At 35.8% G+C, this 26,670-nt stretch overlaps 1 protein-coding gene across 1 annotated transcript in view; it reads right to left on the bottom strand.

Annotated features, from left to right (window-relative positions):
• Window positions 1-26,670, bottom strand: part of LOC104083032 (follistatin-related protein 5) — a gene marked incomplete at its 5' end in the record, with an annotated part of 48,318 nt that overhangs the window by 20,058 nt on the left and 1,590 nt on the right. Inside the window, 3 exons of the mRNA XM_009586385.1 lie at window positions 3,122-3,148; window positions 18,706-18,840; window positions 20,947-21,108. Coding sequence (XP_009584680.1) covers window positions 3,122-3,148; window positions 18,706-18,840; window positions 20,947-21,108 — 324 coding nt within the window. The remainder of the gene's footprint in view (window positions 1-3,121; window positions 3,149-18,705; window positions 18,841-20,946; window positions 21,109-26,670) is intronic.

The following is a 26,670-nucleotide window of genomic DNA, read 5'->3' as shown; positions in this document are numbered from 1 at the left end:
ACAACTGCTCTGACTATTAAAGACTGAGGCAAAGAAGGCATTAAGTACCTCAGCCTTTTCCTCATCCTTTGCCGCTGTGTTTCCCCCCGCATCCAATAAAGGATGGAGATTCTCCTTAGCCCTCCTTTTGTTGCTAATGTATTTATAGAGACATTTTTTGTTGTCTTTTACGGCAGTAGCCAGATTAAGTTCTAGTTGGGCTTTGGTCCTTCTAATTTTCTCCCTGTATAACCTCACAACATCCTTGTAGTCCTCCTGAGTTGCCTGCCCTTTCTTCCAAGGTTATAAATGTAAATTCCTGAGTTCCCACCAAAGCTCTCTGTTCAGCCAGGTTGGTCTTCTTCCCCGCCAGCTTGTCTTTCAGCACATGGGGATGGCCCGCTCCTGCACCTTTAAGATTTCCTTCTCGAAGAATGTCCAGCCTTCCTGGACCCCTTTGCCCTTCAGGACTGTCTCTCAAGGGACTCCGTCAACCAGTCTTGTAAACAGGCCAAAGTCTGCCCTCCAGAAGTCCAAGGTAGCAGTTCTGCTGACCCTCCTCCTTACTTCTCCAAGAATCGAAAACTCTTATCATTTTGTGATCACTATGCCCAAGACGGCCTCCAACCATCACATCACCCACAAGTCCTTCTCTGTTAGCAAACAACAGGTCCAGTGGGGCGCCTTTCCTAGTAGGCTCACTCACCACCTGTGTCAGGAAGTTATCTTCCACACACTCCAGGAACCTCCTCGACTGTTTCCTCTCTGCTGTATTGTATTTCCAGCAGACACCTGGTAAGTTGCAGTCCCCCATGAGAACAAGGGCTAGTAATTGTAAGACTTATCCCAGCTGCTTATAGAATATTTCGTCTGCCTCTTCATCCTGTTTGGGTGTTCTATATCCCCCCCTTCCAAGTTATTATGACCCCAAAACTCTTCCTTTGAGCATGTGTCTACAAATATCTGTACAAATATCTAACCTATACAAATATCTAAGCACTTAGGCAAGCCACTTCTTCACAACTACAGGAGCTACTCCTCTAAAGACATCTGACCTAATTTTGCAACCCTCCCCCCACCAAACTAAAACCAACCCAGCACATTTATAACACAGAAGCAGCAACAATAAATGCAAATATATTTGCTTCATTTAGACTGAATCTGTATTTAAAACTGGCTAACACTTATTTGAAAAAAAATGGTGGTGGTTTTTGGGTTCCTTTGCATATAGATTAATATATGGATATATTTATGCATGTGTATATATTGTATTATTATTGTAGTACAAATTAATGTTCCTTCAAAATCCTTTCAGATTTTATGACACACATACTTTTTACACAAGCAAGCAGTTGTGATAAGGCTTTTGTGTACCACATATACAAATAGGCATTGCAGGCACTAAAGCCTATCTATGGTTTCATGATCTTAATTGTCCTACTAATCAACCATCCCTCCCTTCCTAGCTGTTAATACGTAGATAACAGAAAATGACAGAGTATGCATGGCACAGAGAAGTTAGTGGTGATATTTTTTGGCATCTTCTGGATATTGCTCTCTTGTAAATTAATTCTGACATTGCAACCAGCAATAATATTTGTTGGAAACAAGGATTGGCCACTGAGAAACACAGAAGAGATGGAGAAAATCTGCTCTAGAAGATGATATTGTAACTTCACATTCTCAGTCTCTACTATAAATTGCTTTCTGTTTAGTTTCACAATAGCCACAGGGCAATTTGAATGTCTTTACCATAAGCACTCTGGTAAGCTACTATATTTAATTGGTCTTTATTGTCACAGAATTTAAGTTTTCCTAAGTGCTTTCTAACCACTGAAAACAACACAGGACTTGACTTTAGACAATCCTTTAAAAAATCAAAGGAGTGCCAATAATGTTTTCATTTTTATTCAAGATAAAACACAAGTGATACCTTCCCAATAAGTGTTGAGAATACCAGACATTTGAAAACTTGGTGTTAGAATCGTGTTGTGCATCAGTTTAATTGTTAACAGTGGAATTGTATGAAACACTGAACACGTCATTTGTACTCTGCAAGGCCAATAGAGGAGGAGGATCACAGCTGAGCTCCACTATAACCAGGGAACTGATTGTTTACACCAGCTGAGCAACCGGTAAAACAGGAATATAAAAAATAAAACTAGTTCATATTTGTAAACACACTGGGAAATGCCAAAGGTTACAATGTAATTTGGCAAATGAAAGATCAAATTTTTGAATCTTTAAATTAATTTAAAATAAATCTTTAAGAAACATGCAGAAATACCATTTGCAGCATGAATTCATAGCAAATCCACTTACAATATTATCAATCTTCCAATGGAAATAATTGAAACATTTCCTATTCCTGAAATACATTAATTCCTAAATTGCAACTTTAAATTAAGAACAGGCTACTTAGAGCAATGAAATGAGAGCTCATGACAATGCTTCGATTATGGTATCTTTCTGCAATATGCTTTATGAGATTATCTCATATATATATCAAAATTAGTATCTATCTTTGTCAGTAAAATAGACTTTCCATGCTTTCTATGTTATTAACACCTGATACTGTCTGTATTTATATTTATCCTTCAGTCGGTCACAAACCACAAACCGCCATTCCCCCTCCCAACATTTACAAACCCTTCCTGAGCATAAGAAGAAAATGCTTTGTCTCATTAAGCAGCAACAAGTATCTCAATTTTAATTAAACTGTTTAAGATTATAATTTTGTCAAATAAGAATGATTCATACAGGAAGATCAATCCCAACAGCATATAGGCTGATTGGTAGGAAGCTTTATCATGCCAGCAAACAAACAAAAGTTAAAGGTCTACTTTTTAAATCTGAGCTTCTTGTGGTATCCCTTTGAGTAATTGTCTGAAATTTTTGAACAGCTTATTTCCTTCTCTCTCCCCAAAAGGAAAAGCAGTTCACAAAAGCATGAGCATTTAAAGGATTATTTTCCATTATATTTCTTCTTTAAATCAAATCCCTCAAACGTTGCAAGGGGGAAGGTAATTACTGTAACTATAGAGTATAAACAAAAAAATCCAAATCAAACACACAAAAGGAACAATAGATGAGCATTTCATCGTAATATAGAAAATATGAAAAAAGCCATCTGTATTAGTACCTTGCTCTCGCCACAATATGTTTGCAACTGCAGCATGTAAGAGAGAGAAAGAACAGAAAACACAAATGAACAAGAAAAAAAACATGAAATGATATATCAATTCTGAAATAATTATGATGCTTTAACCTCTGATTCACTAAAATACTTCTACAGGTAAATCAATGGAAACAATGAATTAACAATAAGATTAAATAAAGATTTCTATGTCACATGACAAACTGTGATTAGCCATCATAGTTATTGGGATTAGGGTAAACCCCATCACCCACTGTTACACACACATCCCCCGCCCCAGCCAACTTAACTCCATCAGCCTTTATCAATAGTGTGTTTCACAATCCATTACAGAAAGCACATGGAGTTTGCATACACATAAATTATGTATATTAATTACAGGTGATGCAATTTTCGTAATTTCCTTTAAGCACTGGACTTTGAAGAGACTTATTTCAGGACATAGTTATGAGAGAAACATGCAAACTCAAAATGCATACAAAATATTCTTCTGTATTGCTGTAACACAGCCATGCTACCAAAGTTGTCGTGCTGTATAAATTTTGCCAGTATCTTTGGAAGACCAAGATGGGAACTGTAAGATGGCATGGTAACCAACTAAGTTGTTTTTTCCATGAAAACGTAAGTTGTATTTGGCCATCTTGTTTACAATTGGATTTTAGACCTTTGAGATCAATGAAAACTAATTATCCTAATACTGCTTTTTCTGCCTGGGGAGCATAAAAAGAAAGCAAATATAATTTTGCAAATTTTAAATATTTAGACCTCAGCATGCCATGGAATAAATTGTTTAAAACACGATCACTGAAAACCAAAGCATTTTGTAAAGTAATGACCTTAAGAAATAGAGAAAAATTTAAAGGAAAGGAATATAACGCAGAGAACACATATATGTCACACATAAACATAATGAAATTGTGATATTCATTGAAACACAGTGTTGCAAAAGCTAAAAACATTAATGTGCTTTAAAAAAAAGTTTGGAAAAAGTAATGGAAGACACATTACTAAAAATTATGTTGGTACACAGAAGTCCCTTAACTGCTGACTGCTCAACATTGAAAGTAGAAAGAGGAAAAAACTATGACTCCAGAAAAGTCTCAGATACTATGATTTTCCCAAGCATCTTTTACTGGGCACTGCTGAAGACAGGACTAATATGGGCTTTTTGCCTCATGCAGTGCAGCATTTCTCTCGTTCTTGTGCTCTGAAAGAATATACAGAGCCCCAAATATGTGGAAGGGTCCTTGGAAAAAGTGTCAATCGACTTTCTGATAAGCTTGTGATTCAGAGGCTTTGGATTACAGAGCTACTAGGCTTTTGTTTTTTCTCTCCCTCTCCTCTACTATTTTTTGTCTCCTGATTTTCTTCACAAATTCTCTCAACAGAGCTACCTCATTATATGACCTCAGACACAGTATTTGAACTGTGTCATTCAGTTATCCCTTGATAAAATGAAGGTGATGATTACTTTTTATCTTCAGTGCTTTGAAGTGTACAAATGAGAGATCCCCATATAAGCAGAAAGTAGCAGTAATACTGCTGAAGTGAAGTGATACTGAATACTACAATAAAAAAAGTTCCCCTTTCCCAACACAGAACATAGTGCAGTTTTCAAACACGCTCAGTCTGTTTCATTATCTTTAAACCAGCTTAATTCTCTGGACTATTATGTGTGCACTATTTTCAAATATCATCCTTGCCTTTCCTTTAATATTTGAACCGTTAGGATCCAATAAACTGCCAAAAGCCAGGATTAATGGAGTGTGCCACCTTGTCACTTAGGCTGAGTAGTAAACCTTTACATCAGGAGGCAGAACTTCTGTTGAACTGGTGGTAAGGTCAAAATGGAATCAACATGTTTTAAATTTTTTTCTCAATCATCTGCCTTTATACTTGTTCTTCTGATTTCAGGTTGTTACTCTCAGAAGAGACTAGCTTTGAAGGAAGTCTTGACTACATCGGCTGAGTATGTGTTCTCCGGACATCCAGCTGCTCTGCATGAAACTTCTTGGTGACTACGTTGCTAACACCAGTATGACTCTTAGATTTATATCCAGTGCTGACAGCACAAAATGGATTTGCTTTACTGTATATTTCAGTGACAGATATGAACAGAGTATTTAACATGTCTCTTTCTAAATAACATTTGGCTGCTTATGTTTAAACTATTTGATTATTCTCCTAAACTAGATCTCTGACTGTAAGTTCCAATCATGAGATGGAATAAAAAGAGTGGGGATAAAAAGAGGGCTTTAAAAGCCCCACACTTATTAATTTTAAAAATAATAAATCTGTTTGAAGAAAAATGAGACATTATTTAAGAGTGCAATTTCAAATCATACATAACAGCCATCACCTCACTTAATACAGATCAAGAAACCTCACACTTTTTTAATCAGTCCTATAACTTGTATTCAAGAAAGATGTCCAGTCTTGAGATAAAGACTGCAATGCTGGAACAAGTACAACATCTGTAGATGGAAAGTATGCTAAGGAACATATTGTTTACTTTCCTTTTTGGTTAAGCAAAAATTAACATCTTCAGCCATATCGTATACTCAATTCTCACACGTTTATAAACTTAAAAATGTAAAAATACATAATTATTGATTGATCTATTGATAGATTTTCTGGTTTTAAGACAGAATACTACCATTTTGTCTTGTGTCCTATTTCCCTGATTTACAAAAATAAGGGTATTCAGACAACATACAGTTATTAAATAATATCAGGACATGTACTGGGAGCCTTGCAGAAGACATCATGTTCAAGGAGTTCGTGACCTTGAGCAGGCTATGTCTACTACATTGGGCCTTGTACTTAAGGCTTGAGAAGCCTGTATGTTAGCATGGGTAGCTGCTGCAAGGGTATATGCTGGAATGCCCATAATAGCTTGCGCTGCACATTGGTAGGTGTTATGACAGAGATAACATTGCAACCTGTCAGAAGCTACGTTTTTGTTTGTTACACAAGATAAAAGCCACCACAGTACGGGAGGGAGAGGGAACCTCTCCATGGACAGGATCTGCACAGCATGTCATGGGAAAATCCACCTGGAATTCAGCTGATGCTGCATGAACACAGGGTGCCCAGCATCTGAAGGGATGTAAGATTTACTCATTATCTATATTCTTCTTTTTATTCTATCTTATTAAAGCAGCTATTTTATTACACCATTTGTTGTTGGGCTTTTTATAATGACATCCAAAAAGAACCCTGCACCGTGCCTCTCTCCCCTCCACCCACCCAGTGCAGAACAGGGGAGAAGCCATGTTTTCTTGAAAGATGATTTCTTTTTTTTTTTAGGCACACTTACAGCTCCAAAAAAATCACTCTTCATGGTCCCTACATAGCTATTCTATGCTTTTGTGCTCAGACCCAGCCTTTGATTATGAGTAGCTAACATAACATCTGAAAGCCTACTCTTCATCTTTGTTATTCATTTTCTATGTTGGCTGAACGGTAATAGGTTGCACATTTTTCAGTAAACTTTGTCCTTAGTACTTCATGAAATTCTGCAGCAGACTGTAACAGCAGTACAGAGTCTTATCCCCTTTGGATGAAAACAAGAAGTGCAAAAATCCATGATATTTCTGTTATTAAATGAATAAGAGGGTGCTACAATGTCACTTTCCAAATAAATTCTGTACCCTATTCCTTCTTATCACATTGGTAATAAATGTCATTACGTTCACTTTTCTGTCTCAACAGCCAATGTCAAAGCTTCCAACTATGTCAACTACAGTGTTCTTCCTCCCTACTTTTCTTTTTTTCCAAACATTTAAGGCATAACAGTTAGAAATAAAGTGTGGGGTTTTGGGTTTTTTTTGGTAAGATTGACATTCAGTAAGTTTGGAGATTAAATGTAGCTCTTCCACTTCCTTTTGGCAATATAATTAGATGCTCACATTGTCAGTAATCAGCACACAATATTATATATATCCAGAGAAAAACAAGATCAGGGCAATAAGATTCAGAAAAGAAACTTGTTCTTCAAGTACAATGCTTCACTTTCTTCCAGAAATGGTTTTCCCTCTTCTATCACATGCTTCTGTGGTCATTATCCGAGAAAATGCTGAATAAGCTTTTAAAATCTATTAACTTTTAATTTTTTTTTAAAATTAAAAACTGTCATTCTTTTGTACCTATTTTATGTATGTGTGGTTAAATAATCTGAAATTTTCCTTTCTTTTCTCCTGGCATTACATATCACAAAAGCTAAATAAAATGTTTTCATAAAACGTTATTTTGTTGCACTGGCACTCATAAACAAAATAGATATCAATTAAAACCTTAACGTCTGAAAAATTTCCTAGCTTGCTGCACTAAGAGAACAAAGCAGTTTAAAATGGCTTTAAGAAGAGGGAAAACCAGCAGGAAGACATCTTTTCTGCATTATATATTATTCCAATAAATGGGGGAAAAAACCCGCTGATATCTTCTGAAATGCAAATAATGATTGTTCATGAATATAGAACCACTGTTGTTAGTTCCAGGTTTTGTCTCATCAAAACACAAACTTTGTATGTAAAATTCTGTAAATATTTTACTTGACTTTCTATCAGAACGCAACAGCTGATAAATAAAAATCAGCAGTTTCATATCAGCTCATTGTGCTAGTCTTTGCACCATCAGATAGGAAACCACTGCCCCTTTCCAAGCCTTCAATCCCATAAGGCAAGAGGTCACAAGTAGATGTAACAGAAAACAGGACAATGAGGAAGATGCTGTAAGATCATGTGGCAAAAGTGTGGAATTCAACATTATTTTTCAGAATTGTCCCACCATAATCTGCTGTCCTTTTAATCGCATAAAAAAGTAACTTCAAGATGTTTTAAGGGATGCTGTCTGCTTACTTCACTGATAGTCACCACCATCGGCAACTGTTCTGGTTAATCATATACACATCATAAAGAGAAAGTATCTGTTATCTTACTCTTTTTTCTCATATCTCTAATGTATAAACATGCCCTTATGTTACAGGGTAAATCTATACCATCATTACTATCTGGTTGCTGAGCCACACAAGTTTTTAATTATTATTTTTATTTTAAAAATAATAGTGTTAAAAGTGAATACGAGGTTAAGGTGATTTACTTTTTGCTCAACTTCCACTATCAAGCAGAATGAAAACATTTATGCACATATCTGCTTTTAATTTTATTCTTATTTTATAAGAAATTCAGATTTGTTTGGTTTATATACAAATATAAATATATATAAACCTTTATTTGTGAAGCAAACAAACACTTTTTTTCTCAATGTTATCTATTGCTTGCTTCAACTATTTTTAAAGAAATTATGTCAATACAAATTCTATCAAAATTCCATTCTGTTCTTAGTGACATGCAACTTAATTTTATTTCATGTTAGGTTAATACAGTAACGAAATATCTATTTTTATGAATATTAAATTATTATTTATCAGTTAAAAGTCACAACTGACACTTTACTTTTGGTTAAATATGACCATATTAGCTTATTTTTCTTTAATTTATTTTCTACAAATCTTTATAATGAATCACGCTGAAGTCCTTTCCCATAGCACATTAACTCAATCCAGTCTACGCTAGTAGGAAGAAAAAATGGTTCATGAGCTAAATTCCTACCCTATACTTGGAAGTTTGAAATAAAGTCTTTGCCTACAACGTTGTCAACAATTATAAACTTGTTTAGCTCTGCCATAAAATAAAATGCCAGCATAAATTACCTCTGAGGAAATTAGGTAAATAGGTACCATTCAGTATCAGATGTGACAGGAAGATTCTATTAAAGTTGCATAAAGGCTTTCAGAGAGAATTTAGGCCATAAATCACAGTCAAAAGGCTTTTAGTCTCATTCCAAGTTCTAGAAAGTGGAGATGCCTGGTTGCTTATGATGGCCATAAACCTGTCAAGTCAGTAGCATTCAGGTCACGTAATCTCTTGTTAGGTGATAGGACTATGACATTACGTAAAAAAGGCAGTTAGATATAGATCTACTTAATGACATGGAACAGGTATATTATTTTTTAAATTTAGTCCCAAGATACAGTGCATGAGGCAGATAATTTTTATCCTGCTTTGTGTGACTAGGTAAAAAGATCTGCAAGAGAAGTTGCTTTGCAATATATGATGATGTCATAGTGGGTGAACTGAGTAACACAAAAGTCTGTGATTGATGACCAAGGGTAAAAGCTACTAAATATTAAAATATCATCAAGTACTGTCAAGTTGTTCTTGAAAATGCCTTAATAGCATTACTTGGTAACTTTCTATCATGACAGTTGTCTCCCCAAGATGCACATGTATGTCTCAATACAATTTAGAGAAATACTTAAGAAGTCATATTAATCAATGGCAAACTAAACTATTATATAAAATGAAGTTTTGGAAAACACTAAGGGAAATGAAAATATTGTAAAAAACATAAAATAAAATAAACAACAACAAACCCACAAAACTGTTTAGCTTTAAAGGGGACAGCACATGTTTTCATAATCTATGACTCTAGTTTGATAGGATTATGCTAAGTTGAAACCAAGAGGGAACCAAAGCAGAACTGATGTACCTGTCAAAGTCATCGAGAAAGAAAAAAAAAAAAAGATTTTTAAAGCTATTTTACTTCAAAATATTTTACTAGTAGTCAAGATAAGAATTTTAAATATTTGAAAATCACCCCTGAAAATATTCCCCTGTCTTTGATGATAAATCTTTTTTATTTTCCTGTTTTCCATACTGTCAGATTTTCTTCTTTAGATCTGTAGATTACACTGATATACTCTATTCCACTATTTCAATTAAATATTCTCATGCTAGTATAATTTTTCCTTCCTACCTTTTTTTAAGCTCACAAACTTTTTTATTTATACTCTTTAGCTATGCATTATATTCCATATTCAGCTAACATGACTTTGACTAAAAATTCAAATTTGGACCAATTCCATTGGTCCTAATACTACCTGAATGTAACCTAAAAAAAAAAAAAATCCCATAGATAGAAGTTGTCATTTCTTCCTCCTCTATTTGTGATTATTATTGTACTTTGTATCAACAAAAAAAGGCAGAAACATCTTGCCCACTCCACCTTTCTCATAGATATATTGTCAAGATACACCCTCAAATTCTTTGTTAAATTCTTCAGCTTCCACATGTGTTTCAACAAGAGCAAGCTGATGATTTTGGTTTGCTTTATGGCTTCTAGGAGTTGGGTTGATCCAAATCTGTGTTTGTGACTGTCAGAGGTAGTCATCAACATAAATCTGCAGCGGAGCTGTTAATTTTTGTGCTCATGCTTTAAATGCTGCTAAACCCAGTAGTATGGAGGAGATAGCTATAGTTAATAAAAGATTCGAGAGTTCCTTAAAATGCACCTGCACGTACTGCAAGCTGGAAAATGAAAAGTCACCTTTATCAGTTACTGCAGAGACGCTGGAGTGCTATAATAAAGATCCTGTTTACAAAAAGAGAGAAATAGCAGTCCTTAAGAAATGAAGTAGCCTTAGATACAATTAACATTCCATTTTTGTGCTAACAGAAGTTGTTCCAGCAGCTTGATTTTCCTTTACACCAATGCAGCAGCGAAGGCCCCGGAAATCATCACAAATGGCTGCTAAAGGTAGAAGAAAAGCATCATGATACCAGAGCTACTCAAGGTTTAAATTGTACTGATACAAACCAGATTTTTTTTTTAATGTTGCATTGACAATATACTTCTATAAATATTTTTGTCCTGTATTTGCACAGAAGGCTGATTACATACTTGCTACCTTACAAAGGAACAAAAAAAGAGGGTAAAAGATGTGTAGTCAAAACAAACATTTAAAATAACCAGGTCCAAATGAAGTACATAAAAAAACTTGCTAAAAGTTGTTTCACATGTTTGGTTTGGTGGTATTAGTTTTGAATAAATTTCAGAATATATCATAAAATTCAAGAGGAATACCGCTACATATGCCTCTAGTAGCTTCCCCACTACCTGAAACTTAACTCAAGTAGCTGTAGGCTAGTTAGACTAGGGTATGTGTCCCAGACAAAAGAATAGACAACACTCACACAGAATTCAATTCAGTAAGAAATCAAAGGACGAGAATATAATTATAGGTCAGCTAATATGTTCTAATGGAAACCAGGTCTTTTCAAACAAACCTGATTATATTCTTTGATGCAATTAGAAGTTTGGTAATGTAAAAATTCACACAGATGTAACCCAGAACTTTGCTAAATATCTAATTTGTTACCACAAAATATTCTGATTAAATATTAGCATTATACAATAGTATATGTACAATAGCAAAGTACATGTTAATTGAATTAAAAACTGCCAAACTGATTAATCTGAAAAAGTAGTTTTCATTGTTAAATCATTAGTAAAAGGTGAAGAAGACAGTGCTAGAATGTGTCCAGAGCAATGGGTAGCAAGTCTTGTCTTAACCATTTTCATCAATGATCTGTGAACAAACATAAAATAATTTCCTAAGAAGTCTGCAAATCACCTGTTATGATAAATAACAGTTTCAAAAAGTTCTTTGAATTACTTTGTCAAGTACATCTCTAAAATAAATTATTAAATTAAATATTAAGTTATTATTAAATCTGATATAGCCAAATGCAAATTTAGACATCTAGGGAAAAGTAATACAGACTATGTCTACACTGAGGGGCCAAGACAGGTGGGAAGAAGCAGAATTTGGAAAGTGAGGCCTGATAGGATATAGGGCATATGGTTGATAAACATATAAACAAAAACTTCCACTGCTGATACCAGTGGAAAAAAATGACAAGGGATCAGTGGATGTGGAAGCAAAATGTTATCAAATATATTTCTCTCTCCAGAACATTACAGAAACAAATAATACATTTGATTCTGCAAAGAGCAGTTCCCATTTTTTTAAGAAAACCATAGCAAACCCAATTACAATCCTCAAGGTAAAAAGACCGTCTGAGTCCTACGGTAACTGTCTTATTAGGAGAAACTTCTACTCAGTGTGTGTGTGAAGAAAGTAATCAATATTTAATGATGGTACATTCATAGGGCAGCAATTCTTAAGAGGTCAATTTATTGGGAAAAAATGAGAATCAAAGGAGGAAACTGAAGGAAAAACTGACTTCAAAATGGAAACTAAGCATTATTCTATATTGGTGAAACTGATTAATTAGTAAAGCAAAATACCAAGAGAAATGAAGGATTCTCCAACTCTTTGTGTCTCTAACTCAGGTAGATGCATTTCTGGGAGGATACATTTTAGGCAAACAAAGCATTAGATCTGTATTCAGGCGAAACAGGATGTAATTTAATGTCTTGTGAAATGGAGAAGATAGAGTTAGATGAAATAGTTCCATCATGCTTAAATCTATGAATCCACGAAATATCTGTTCTGAAAAATCAAAATACATTGGAATGAAACTAAAACCAGATTTTAAATTGCTATTTGTATTACAAATGTGATTAGACCAGATACTCCTTCCAACACAGCCGAGTTCTCTCTGGTATTATTAGAAGAGCACCACAGTAGGGGAGACTCTGCTGTCTTCAATGAGATTTAGACCATGTGGTTAATCCCCAGAATGTTTTTACCAGTCACCGCAAGTGGTTATCCAGCTATCACCCAGACCAGCTATCTCATTCTTGATGGCTTTAATTGGAAACTTGAGGGAAAATGGAATTCACAGCACAAAAATAGTTTCTAGTCTCTAGAGAACTAAAACAGCACAGTTCTTGCATTCAGAAATATTTTAGATGCTACTGTTGTAGGAGTAGGATGTACAGATCTATTCACTGTACATGCTGCATGGCTCTTGTTGACTATCAAAGTCATGACACTTTAAAATGAATGTTCTGAAAAGGTATATAAGAAGCCAATAAAGAAGACACAAGAAATACAGAGGTAATTAGAATTTTTGTTTTCTTTATGAATCTAAGATGCTAATTAATACAGAAAAAGTTAATATCTAGTGGGAAAAGCAAAAAAAAATTTTTACATTTGTGTAAAATGTCTTAATGATCATAAGTAGTTTCCAGTTACGCAGAGAATTTTCATGAAACCTTTACTTTCAGATTAAGGCCAAATTTTCTCAGATTAAAATATAGCTTTTCCAACAGTAATTACAAAATCTAAAAATTCTCAGGCAAGGGCCCTGCTGGGAAGAAGAAGGGAGAACAAAGATCACATCATAAAATGTATGCACACCAGGAAGAAAATTAACAAGAGAATTGGGCTTGTTCAGCCTGGAGAGGAGAAGGCTTTGGGGGCACCTAATAGCAACCTTCCAACACCTCCACAGAGGTTCTCAAGATGACAGAGTCAGGCTCTTCACAATTGGCTCTGCAGCAATTGGTATTGTTGGAAAAAGCACAAGCCCTTCTTCAGGTCTGATATAGAAGCAGCATACTTCAAAGCCTGAAGAAGAATTACTGAGAGTTTAATTAGTAAAACTACATTTAGATACTTAGCTCAGGGAAACCAACTACTTTCTGTCAGAGATGATCAAAATGATACATGAACAACTAAATGCTATCAAAATTATCTCACGCTATAGACTGTTTCTACCTATAAACCTTCTTCTGACTAATATTTTTCATGTTTGCAGATTTTCCTTTAATATACATTTATACTCCAATATGCTGTCTTACTTAAAAAAGGCAAGTTAAATAAAATGTTCCACTTACTACAACAATAGAAAGTTCAGTCTTCTCAGATATCTCTCTTATTTGCTTTAATCAGTGCTAGAAGTAGTGTTATTCTCCACATGGATTAAAAAGGAGCAGCAGTATAAGATGTACACTGTCACAGTGTGATCACAGAAATTTAATGACAAGACATTAAAGTGACTAGATACTCCTGGATGCAACTCCACATCTTATAGAGGATTATTATGTAGCTTTTAAGAGACCATCTTGCCCTTGTGCTCCTGTCCCTTTTTCCTCCCATTCTGTCTCCTTCAGTGTTCTCACTAACCTGTCCTCTTTCATCAGCTGCTGCCTTTGTCCTCCCTTTTTCCTCGCATTATCGGCCTCTTCCACTTCTTCAATTTACTCAGTCTTAGTCCTCCTTACCTACCTTTCCTTGGATGCTACTTGGAGGACCACTCAAGGAGCCAAGAAGAGCCAAGAGCACAAGAAGAAAGTTATCCTCACTTTCACATCCACAAAAGCCCACGGAGCAAAGAAGAAGCAGTTACATTGAGAATCTACTCTGTTCTGGTAGTCCTAAAGCCTGGGTCTACTGAGTGCAAATGGCATCTTCAGGACTCTGCCAAACTCCCAAGAAGTGTCCACCCACTATATAAATCACCGATTGCTTGGAGATTTTTACTGTGTCAAACACCAGAGAAATCATTATTTTTGTTGCAGTATGTTCTAGTGATAATCTTACAGCATGAACCACCAATATCAAGTCCCAGACTGTGATGCAAAAAGCTTTCAGTAAAATGACTATAGCATTTTTAACATGAGCAAAATCATGTTTTCTTTCTAACGTCTGTTTCAGGAGTGGCCAGAGTATATTAGCAGAAACATTAAAAATTAAAAGCAACAAAAAAGTTGTTGTTTGAGACAGACAGCAATAATGGAATGCTTCAATCTAAATGGTTGACATCAGAGGAATTAAACAGGATCTGATAATAGACAGCACCAGACATTTATCACCAGTACTTATAACAGATGTTTATATAGGTAATATAAACTAAAAATTTCCATTACAACTTCACAAATCTAGCAAAAAGTGCGCATGTGTTTGGACACAGATGTTAAGTATATCAAATTTCAGCTACAGAATGAGTTAACTGGTAAAAAATAATGCTGAAGTTAAGGTATTTTAAAGAAAATAATTTAATTCCTCTCACCTGAGACAATCCCAAAATGAAAACATACTTTCAGAAGTTTTATTTTTAGTGCACATTGAAAAAGGTTGACGGGCTAAGAAGAGGTCATACTATTCTTGAGACTGTCATCCATTGTTAAAATTTTTACCTATGTGTGACAGAACAATGGTTCAGTATTCAGTGCTGGCATTTACTGAACAGATCTGGATGACAAAGCACTTTCACAGTATTTTCCGTTTACTTCCATCTCAAATTACCATCTTGATGATGAATCATTATCATTAAAGTATATTGACTTTTTTTGGGAACTGGAATTCAAATTTCTGAAACTGGAAACTTTAAAATAAACAATGCCCTGGCACCCCTAAGTCATACTCTACTTTTTTTTTTTTTTTTTTTTGTTACTAGTATCACACTTCCCACAGTTCAGTATAGGTTTGCCATTCACTCCTTTTCTGTTTATAATACAGACACATGCATCACCTGCCTCTGTAGCCAATGCCGTGAATTTTGAAAACCTAGCAATCTGATAACATTTTTAGGCACACAGGTGAAGGAAAGCTTCGTTTATTATTTAACAATCTATTTATCCATAATGGCACTGGTTTTAACTTAGGCAGAGGTTCCAGACAATAGAAGATTTTCTCTTAGGAGCTGTTTACATTACCCATTCCCAAAGGAATGAGCTAGCCATGCCCTTTCTGCTACATTATTAAATTTTTCTCAAAGCACTGTACTTGAGTTTTCCGCATAACACATTTGGGATGTGTTGAAAATAATATTCCACAGATAATTACCAAAAATTTAGCTTATTATGCAAAGTAGTATTAAAAACCAGGAGCTTTCATATGCACATAAACAATGGGTCAGATAAGTACAAAAGTGAACATTTCCTTTAACTATTAAACTTTCTAGGAAATAAAATACGTACACTGGTAAAAATGGAACCATGTTCTGTATTCATTATGTGGCTTATAAAATTACTGTCATGCTCAAAGCAGTGCAATTGTAGTTTACATTTTAGAGTTCCACTGTAAAAGTTCACACTACCCTCTCAATAGCCAATCAACTCAATGTTCTGAAATGCTTTTATTTTGCTATGATTTTTACCTTATGTAAAAGTAGACAAGCCCAGACTAACTGACAAGCTAGTCAGAATCTGCTTTACTTTTTTTCAAAGCAATATCCTAAGATTTTCAGAAGGGAGTACTCCAGTAAGGAGGAAACAAAAAAAAAGATAAAAAAAAAAACACGTCTGCTTTATTCTCTTAAAGGAGGATAAAAGCAAAATTATTTATAAAAATGTCATCTATGACAGGTATAGTTTATATCAGATCATACAAAATCACATTTACATTGTCAGAGACTGTCTTATGTAACTTGTGACCTAATCAGCAGGTTTTAAATTAAAGTAGTAGTAGCATTGTGTTTAAAATGTGTGGGTGGGGGAACAAAAGCCCACAATCCTATCCAGGTGGTTTTACCTATGTCATTTTCTTCCCTAATAATCCCTAATTTGCTGCATGAGCCAGTGTTTTGGAAGAAATATAAAGACAAGCAGAGAAGAGTTAATAATAAAGCCCTTCTACTCTTAATTTCAGTTTTCTAATGCTGGCAACTCCTCCCTGCAAAAGCACTTTTTTTTAAACAGAAGCATTTTTTTTAAACTGTATCTATCAAAATTTGTACTTGTGAAGGCACTTGATTCATGTAGTTGTGACAATGATACTGATAGTAATTGCTTTTTTTATTGGTATGTACCTTAATCTTCTTGCATGTACAGAAATGGGTTTCTGAGCCAAAGTCAGTGAATCAGAGTACCAGAGTAAGCATCTCATGTAAGTATCTGTTGCACCTATATTTGAATGATATAATTATGCAGCTATGGACTATATGTGTATTTACACATCTACCAATTTTTAGGAAGCCATGTTCAGACACCAAGGATCACAATGGTAAAATGTCTTCCTTCAACATACAATGTAGAACTTGCAGAGTAAATGACTTTTATAGAAAGGAAGGAGACTGTGCCTTTTGGGTGAATTGTCTTAGAAATAACCGGGTTTATATTCTGTCTTCCTTCACTTACATCTTTCATGACACCAATGGTCATCATAACAACTTACTGCTAGTAGATTTTAAAGCATTTCTTGCAAGCAACGTTCATTGCATAGCGTGTGATTTTACAAATCCTCTAAAGTCAGATGATCTAAAATTATTGCATCACATTACAATTCCTGAAAACAGTATTTTGCATAGGTGTGGCTATTCCCGAATAATCATTGCAGATCAGGTCTCCAGAGGATACAACCATTACCTAAGACACTTGGAAACTGGACAGTTGGATATAAATGTTTTGTTGTTAAGGCCAAACAAGTCTTAACCAAGCATAAACAAATTCTAGTTCATCAGGGTTTTGTAATTTGGCAACATTCACAGCATTTTTCACAGACTGCAAAAGGCAAATGGAGGTGACCAAGCTACTTCATATCACCAGGTTACTAGAAATTCAGCATGATCAAACAACTCATCCACAGCTGCCTTCTCAGAGATATCTGAGCAGTCATTTTCATGACACTTAAAAAGAAATATGTTAAGACTTTTGAAATGACGGTAATAATTAGTGTTACTGAAAGCAGCTAAATAAAGATATTAACATTTGGATTATAAAATTTTCCTGTATGGAAGATTTCCTCTGAAACATTTAAAGATTAATAAACCTATATGTAACTGAACTCAGTGTCTTGTGACAGAAAGTGTCAGGCAGACTTGCAGTGCTACTAATTCTGCCTCTAGTATCTTCTGTTGAGTACTCGTCACTGTTGAATAAGCTTCTAGATAAATAGGAATGCCTTAAGTTAATGCAGTCAGACTCACTAGTAAAATAACTATAATTTTACTAGATATATTTCTAATGAATATGTAGTATTCATTAAAATAACAGATGTAAAAGAAAAAAAAACAACAAAAAAGGCAAAAACAGACGGCTGAAGCATAAACTCAGGAACTGATTTTTCTGAGCAGAGGAAGGAAAGGGAAGGGGAAAGAAGTATCAAGGCAGACAAATAACAGGTAAACAGGGTTTATAAGCCCCACTACCATTCAACAGAGGATAAAGAAAGCTACTTTTCGGTTGTGGTAAAGATTTCTTTGGCCCCTTGAACTCCCAACTTAGCAAGTGAATGTGGTCACTGTTGCTCTGCATTTCTGGAGAGCCACAGTTATCCGGGCACAAGACAGCATGGGCAGGCTGGAAATGATCTGGACCTGCTGAGCACTCCAGCAGGTGAGATCAAGTCCTGTGATGACTCTCATGTCATGAGGGCCAAGTTTGACTCTTGGTATATCTCAAGAACACACACGAAGAGAGACTGGGAAAGGTATTCCTCCCACACCCCCATCAACACCAGAAACCACACCGGGACTACTGCTTTGCCTCATTTAGGCATCCAGTTCCTTTTTTTTTTATCCCTTCCTATTCCCTTCATATGCAACAAATCTATCATGAGGAAACTATACAAATTTTAACAGCAATGTGAGAAATATCAATTCACAGAATGAATCAGAGATTTCATTTTACTTCTAAATAAACTTCAGATTATGCACTCTACCTTTGGTGATTCTTGGATATCATTATTTAAACTTTCTTTTTTTTTAATCAGTTATATACACATACTCAATTTATTTAATGTTTCATAGTTTTTAATACTGATTTAATGTTTAAGTCAGGGCTACATGTATTTTTATACTTCTTATAATACTTACGGGTCTTTCGAGCAGAATCTTCTACAAAAAGAGAAGAAATGTCTTCATCCACTCCTGCTTCATTCTTTGCAATACAAGTATATGCTCCTGTATCTTCATAGCGCACATTGCTAATGTGAACCTCACTGCCATTTGCTGAAAGGAGAGGAAAAATTCAACATGCAGACATGCTACAGTGCTTTCAGATTATATATTCACAAGGCTTTCTCTTCTTATACTAATTAAACCGTTTTCATTCCTGAGTTCATAACTTGGAGGTATGCCAAGCTAATCCAAAGGTATTCAACTGGCTAGTGAATTACATGCACTGTTATTCATCTCACAGATATTCAGAATACCTCAGCTGATTTTGCACTTCAGAGCCAAATATCAGTCTAAGGCTTTATATATGTTTAAATGACTATGGTTGTCTTTAAAATCATGTAAATATTATGTTTTTACTATGTTGCATTTGGTCACTTGACACTATCACTGGCTTTACACAAAACAACCCAGGTTTCCATGGAACATAATGGGCTAAAATTTCAACATAAATAATAATTTTAATAAAATTATTTGTTTCTAGTAACCAGAGGCACCTGGTTTTGTTTTTGTGTGAATGCAGTATAACAACAGAAAAAACAGGCACACTGGAATTTTACATCTACATCAGTGTAGGAGTCTGCAGAAACCACTTCAGAAGTTGTATGTCAGCTTGAGTAGGAATGTCAGCAAACATTCCAGGTTTCACAGGCAAAGGTCTTTTAAATAATGTGATGTGAATAATGATGTGACCAATGATTCATTGCATTTTAAGTATAGTATACCTGTTCAATTCTAGGATCTATTTTATAAAAACAGATTTGTAGGTATACTAAAATATGGATTAGAAGGGGCACTGGGTTATGGTGTAATAGTCCTAGGCCACCTTTTGCTTGAAGCTAATGTATAGATAGTTTAACTCAGGAAAAACTCAGGGAAAATGAATGAGATTTTCAAAATTTTATTTCAAATAAGTAACTTCAAGAAAATGGAATTAAATGTATTTTGCTTAGAGAAAAACCATTTTTATTTATTTATCATGAATATATGATACAGGGGTGACGGAAAAAAAAAATCTACTCAAATCCCTACTGGAGAAATTAACAGAACACTGCTACGGAAGAGGAGTCCACCACTTTCTACTCATGGTGGGAAGTGTTTCTGCAAGGCAACTGTTCACATACGTCCAGGAGAGAGGGCCATGAAAGAACAGAGGACTATGGCACATACGGGGAAGGTAAGACTCTCTTCAAAGAAGCATTCGCCATCTGCCTGTCCCACTGTTTCTTACACTGCAGCCTGATTGCTGTCCTATCCTAATACACATCCTGTTTTTGCAGATGAATGAGAGAAGGTTTTGAAAGGAACACTGGCAGCACGAGAGGTTTTTTTTTTTTATGGCTGATCAAAAATCACCAGAAGGACTGCAGACGCTAGAAGGTTTTGTGCTGGGCAGGGTGCTGGGCAGGTTCACTGCATTTGCTGAGCCCTGAAGATTCATAGAAGATTCATAAACTGGCCTTTATTGTCGATTAAAAGTAAGATTTTCCTTTAGTTGTGGTTTTTTTTTTTTTTTGTGCAGTGTCTTTGCACTCCCCTGGAGGTCTGCTGAGACCCCTCAGAAAACAGCACATCCATTTCAGGTATTTCTCCTCCTGTCCCTTCCACCATCAGGTCCCTGAGTGTCACTGAGATTCTTATCAGTCAAAAAACTTCTGTTTTCAACTGAAGCTGCAGTAAAGGTAAAGTTTGGTCCATGTTTTGATCTCAATTTAAATTTGGACTCATGAAAAATAACTAGATTAATATCAATGCATTAGAATAAATCTTTACAGACAAAAGCATTGCTTCCCAATTTAAATATCAGTGTTGAATACTCATTGAATGGCATCAATACAGTTGTAATGACAAATTCTAATACTGGGTTGGGTCTGGGTCTTGGGCTGTTTGCTCTACTCAGAAACTGCACATTTTTGAATAGAGAAGAGCGTACTGGAATTTACAGGTAAACTTGCCAGTAAGTACAACCATTGTTCTAATAAAGAGAAAGCAGAGAAGATATGTATCATATCTTGGGGAGTAACTGGAAGACACCTTCTGAAATGTTTTAGCTTAGACTTCAAGCCTTGGTTAAAACTATGTAAGAAGGACAGCTAGTACGGAAAGGATGCACTGATAAAGCTTTGCAACCTGTAGAAAACAATAAACATGCCCCTTTACCTTGAAGAGTTAGCTGTTTGGACAACTTCGGAGTGATATCAATTCCATTCTTCAGCCAACCAAGTTGTGGGTTGGGAATACCTTCAGCATGGCACCGAAGGCTAGCTGTCACACCTGGCTCCCTTGCCTGGCTCTCTGGATAGACTCGGATGACTGGTGGAACTGAACGCAGGAAACAATTATAATTTAGTGGAGAAGAGCATTATCTTAATTTTAAGAAAAATAATTATAAGCAATTCTAAAGACTCCTGCAGCTGTATATAACAACATACAGATGTGGTATTAGTCACATACTCAGTGACATTCAATGCTGAACTCTGTCACAGTAAATTTAGGAAGCAGAATGTTCTGTGAGAAAAACCTCTTTTCACTGCCGGTGGTATCAATGAAAAAAGCCTGAATTCTAATTCAATAGTTTGGGGTTGAGTAATAAGATTTTTATTTTTCCTTAAATTTCTTTATAAAATACGAATAACGTACAACCAGTACGTTAAGATGTGATGTACAAAGATTGTAATTGTCCTGTTTCAGAAACCTTTTTTTTAACAGTTCATCTCCACCTTTCCCTTCTCTCCAAAACACCTATCAGCAATCCATTTTACCTGTATAATCCATTTTACATGTAATCACAGAATCACATAATGGTTGAAGTTGAAAGGGATCTCCGGAGGTCATCTTGTCCAGTCCCCTGCTCAAGCAGGGCCACCTAGAGCCAGTTGCCCAGGACCATTATCTAGGTTTTAGAATATCTCCAAGCAGGGAGACTGTACCACCTCTCTGGGCAACCTGTGCCAGTGCTCAGTCACCCTCACAGTAAAAAAAGTGTTTCCTGATGTTGAGACAGGACCTCCTGTGCCCAGGATACCATTTGTCTTCTTTACCACCTGGGCACATTGCTGACTCGTGTTCAACCTGGTGTCCATCAGGACCCCTAGGTCCTTTTCTGCCAAGCTGCTTTCCACCTGGGTGGCCCCCAGCATATATTGGTGCATGGCGTGATGTACAAAGATTGTAATTGTCCTGTTTCAGAAACCTTTTTTTTAACAGTTCATCTCCACCTTTCCCTTCTCTCCAAAACACCTATCAGCAATCCATTTTACCTGTATAATCCATTTTACATGTAATCACAGAATCACATAATGGTTGAAGTTGAAAGGGATCTCCGGAGGTCATCTTGTCCAGTCCCCTGCTCAAGCAGGGCCACCTAGAGCCAGTTGCCCAGGACCATTATCTAGGTTTTAGAATATCTCCAAGCAGGGAGACTGTACCACCTCTCTGGGCAACCTGTGCCAGTGCTCAGTCACCCTCACAGTAAAAAAAGTGTTTCCTGATGTTGAGACAGGACCTCCTGTGCCCAGGATACCATTTGTCTTCTTTACCACCTGGGCACATTGCTGACTCGTGTTCAACCTGGTGTCCATCAGGACCCCTAGGTCCTTTTCTGCCAAGCTGCTTTCCACCTGGGTGGCCCCCAGCATATATTGGTGCATGGCGTTGTTCTTCCCCAGGCGCAGGACTTTGCAGTTCTCCTGCTGGTCCATTTCTTCAGCCTGTCAAGTTCCCTCTGAATGGCAGCATGACTCCCCTGGTATATCAGCCACTTCTCCCAGTTTGGTGTCATCTGCAAACCTGCTGAAGGTACAACTCTGCCCCATCATCCAGATCAGTAATGAAGTTGTTAAACAGGACATTTATAAGACTCGTCTTCTCAGTTTCATTATTAGCAAAATATAAGAATTGTTGACATCACTTTTCCAAGGTTTTGAAACTTGCTGCAGTATATGTTTACCAACTAAAAATCTGCTACATACCAGGGAGAGGGCATATGGCATCACAGTGGACATATTCCTATTGGTAATCAATGATTAAGCAAGATTTAAAAATCTTGCTGTGTAGATTTTTTTAGATGAATAATTATTGATGTTATCTTTAATTATGTATAAAGAGAACTTGCTTGAGGTTGTTTCTAACAATAAAAAAAAAAAAAACAGTAATGAAGGTTAAAGAAGCATATTTCCTGTTCTCCAAAGTTTTGTTTAATGCAGCTTTAAAAATGTGGAATACTTAGCTGGTGTCACAAAACACAGCTGGGTAGAAGATGAAGTATCAGTTGATAATGAAAGAAGATAACAAGATCAAAAATTAACTGTGTCTATTTTGGCACGAGATGAAATATTTTCAAATGCTATCCAACTGTTTACAAGAAATGTCCCAGCATGCTGTCCTATTAGAGCATAAAAATGCCTCAGATTTTTACATTGCAAGAAATACACAAATGTACTGTATCTCAGATAAGACACGAAAATCAGTAGGTTTCAGGGATATTTTAAACCCAGTTAGAGACAAGAGTCTTTTCAAATAATATACATGGAAAACTACACATAATCCTAATATGCAAACTGCAAAAATATAGTAAAAGAACATGGAAAAAGATTAAAAATATGAAAAGTATGGCTGCTAATTGCTTAGACTACCAGCTGAGAGCAAGAGCATTTAAAAATCAGGGATTTAAGGTTTCTATTGAGTTTCTAGAATGGACTTTGCTTTTATGGATGCAGATCTCTACTTTTCATCTCAAACCTGACATTCCCATTCCTGTTCCCCCTCTACTTCTTCCCTGTTCTGTCTCCTTTCCCATAGGATCTGTGTGTTCCATACTGAGACCTTGCCTTCCCTCTGTGTTCCTCATACTGAGCCCCACGCAACTGCACGCTCAAATGGCCTGAGCCCCTTTCAGCACCTCAGCTCCCAGCCTCACTCTGCCTCACTTCCTAGGGTCCAACTTTAATGTCTGCCCTGTTCAGCATTTCTTGACAGAAGGTCCTTTAGAGGCCTACCCCATGTTGCAGATTTCCCACTGCATCAAAGCCAAATAGTTTACTTCTCCACCTTGCCTCAAGAAGAGCAAGGAGCTCCATCTCCTTAGAGACAGGATTGCCATCATTTAAGACTCTCGAGCATCTCAGCAACATAAACAACTTCTAGGACCAATAGCAAAGCATTGTAACTCATTGCATTCTGACTACTTAGGATATTTCTTGTCTGTTTTGTGCCAGTGAAATATTCTCGTTGCTTATAAAAACTTACGGGAATTTAACTACCACACCTTGACAGATTTCTACTAAGTGCGTGTGAAGGGAAATTTTTCTAACAGTCCAATTTTGGAGAATTTTCATTGAATAGAAAAAGGAATGCATTAGTTTAACTTGGGCAAAGGGCAGATGATATTTTTTGGGCAACTTTATTCTTAGCAAAGTTTTAGAACATAGTAAAACCTAAATCAAATAATTCCTAAACAAACAAACAAAATCAAACCCTTCAACACAAGATGCTATTGTTGCTAAATTAACTATTCAAGGGTCAGGAGATGTGAAGGTGAGGAGCTGCTCAAGCGAAAGCAGGTCTGAGTTTTCTTCTACTACCCATATTTCTGTAGTAACTCCTGTTCCCTTTAGCAGTGTTTTCCCAGACACAGAGCTACTTGCATGACCCTAGAGTTTATTTCTTGCCCTATCTTTCCTCCATTTGCTCCCATTTCCCACTTTCCTCAGCAAATCTGTGTCTGATAGGTTATCTATACAACTAGAAAAGTTTTCCAACCCTTATTTTATATTATAATTTTTTATTTCATATCACCCTGGAGCCTACCTGTAATATGCCCCCAAGAACTGTGCAACTGAGGCATGCAGGCAATTAAAATATTAGTGCAGTGTGGGCTCAGTCTAAAAAATTAATTTGATATGACAAATTTGATATAAACTGTGGGTTCATTTCAATCACTTTTTTGTGTAACTGACCATAAGTACTAGCAGAAAGCAAATTTTAAGTACACAAATAATGTGATTGTTCCCGCTGACTTTCAAAGAGGTATGTTCCAATACCTTAACCTAAAGAAGCCTACTTTATAAGGGAGAGGTCATTACATAGGTTAAAAAGGGGGGGGAGAGAAAACATTGCATGATTGTATTTAGTAGAAGCATATATAATATGTAATTGAATGAATCCTGCATCCCTTATCATTCAATTCAAAAAGCCATGTGAGACTGTTGGTTCCAAATATGGTGAATATGTAACTATTCAATACATCTTACAATTGCTATAAAAACTCCTGAAGATTATTTCAGTTAGGTCTAAGGCAGGGGGGAGGGGAGTTGGAGGAAGAGAGAAAATAGTCTGTTCAAGCTGTCTAGAATCCGGGGAGAATGTATGTGTTTAAGAAAGAAACATATAATATATGTAGTGAACTAGATTCTTCTATTGCTGTATATGATAACTCTTCTTTTTGATTAAACTGAGATTTTTTTTTTTGAAAAACAAAGGTGGTAAACAATTCTCCAGACACTATAAATCACCAATTTATAGTTTCTTTACCTTAAGGTACCAAAACTTTATACGAAAAAAGATTAAATACCAACTTATTATAATATTGCTTACAATATCTACTTTACTGTATTATTTGTGTAAGATTAGACTGAATTTTCTCACCATAAAACATGTCTTTTACTGTGCTGATTATCTGTATTGTTAAGACTCCAAAGGAAGTTCATTATTCTTTAGTACTGTACCAGGCAATTCAAAACTCAAAAAAAATTCCTAAAGATTTTAATCTTAAAAGAAAAATAAATCAAAATTATATATACATATAATATTGACAAACTAGTCAATGTAAAATATATAAATATTTTTTCTAAAAATATATAGATTTACACAAATGGAAATCAAGAAAGAACTTAAAATCTAATAACATTTTCATTGAACCTTCACATTAGATCTTTGTGATCAACGGAGCCTCATTATCTCATTAACCTTTTGTCTGACTCTCCTGTTAATGCAAGTATCATTATATTAATTAGTTATTATCACAGCTACAAGAACTGACCATCATGCCTGTGTTTAGGAAGATTACTGCTTAGAAGTACAGATCTAAACTGTGGAAGAACTGTTTATCTGACCTTTAATCTCAATGGGTTTAATGCTATTTATCCACAATATGCACAGCAAATGATCCTATTGCTAAAAGGGACTCCTTTCTCCTTTCTCTCACTTCCCAAAAAATCAACATCCAAAATGGTGTTGAAAGGTACCACTCAAGTGCCAGCTTGTGGAACAGCAGCTATCTGAGCAGAGCAAACCTGGACCAGTCAATTTGTTTGGACAACTTTAAATTTATATGAATGATACAGAGCAGCAACAGCAGTGATTGCCTTTGGCACCATAAAGGTTTGCAGTGGTTTCCAGATGAAATATACAATTTCCTGACACCTTCAACATTTCATTTGTCATCAGAAAAATCTACAGTTGTCCTCCTTCACCTATCCTAAATTATGTTTCTTGATTTTCTAGTCTTGCAGAAAACCTTCTTCAACTTAAGTGGAGTTTTGCCTCATTGTGTGCTGAACTGAGCCAAACATGAAGAATCCTAGTATTTTAACTGTTGCAACGCACCTCTTCAGGATTATTAACACATTGGAATAAGTAGGAATGTGTTGACAAGAATATAATTTTGTTAATAAATTAGGGTAAACCAGAACACGTGAAACAGAGGAGAAAGTTGGTCAAGGACCTTCTAATGTGCCCAACTCACCAATAATTCTGCTGGAATTAAAATACGAGTAAACTGCACTTCAGTTTTCTCACTAGTTTAGCCAGTATTTGCTACCTGACTTTTTAAATGACAGAAAAGAATTCCTGAAGAAAAATTTGAAGGAGGAAAAGATGTTGATG

This window comes from Fulmarus glacialis, unplaced genomic scaffold (assembly GCF_000690835.1).
Source record: "Fulmarus glacialis isolate BGI_N327 unplaced genomic scaffold, ASM69083v1 scaffold2181, whole genome shotgun sequence".
NCBI classification, from domain to species: Eukaryota; Metazoa; Chordata; class Aves; order Procellariiformes; family Procellariidae; genus Fulmarus; species Fulmarus glacialis.
Note: the sequence above shows the minus strand (reverse complement) of the source record. Positions and strands in the feature narration are given on the sequence as shown.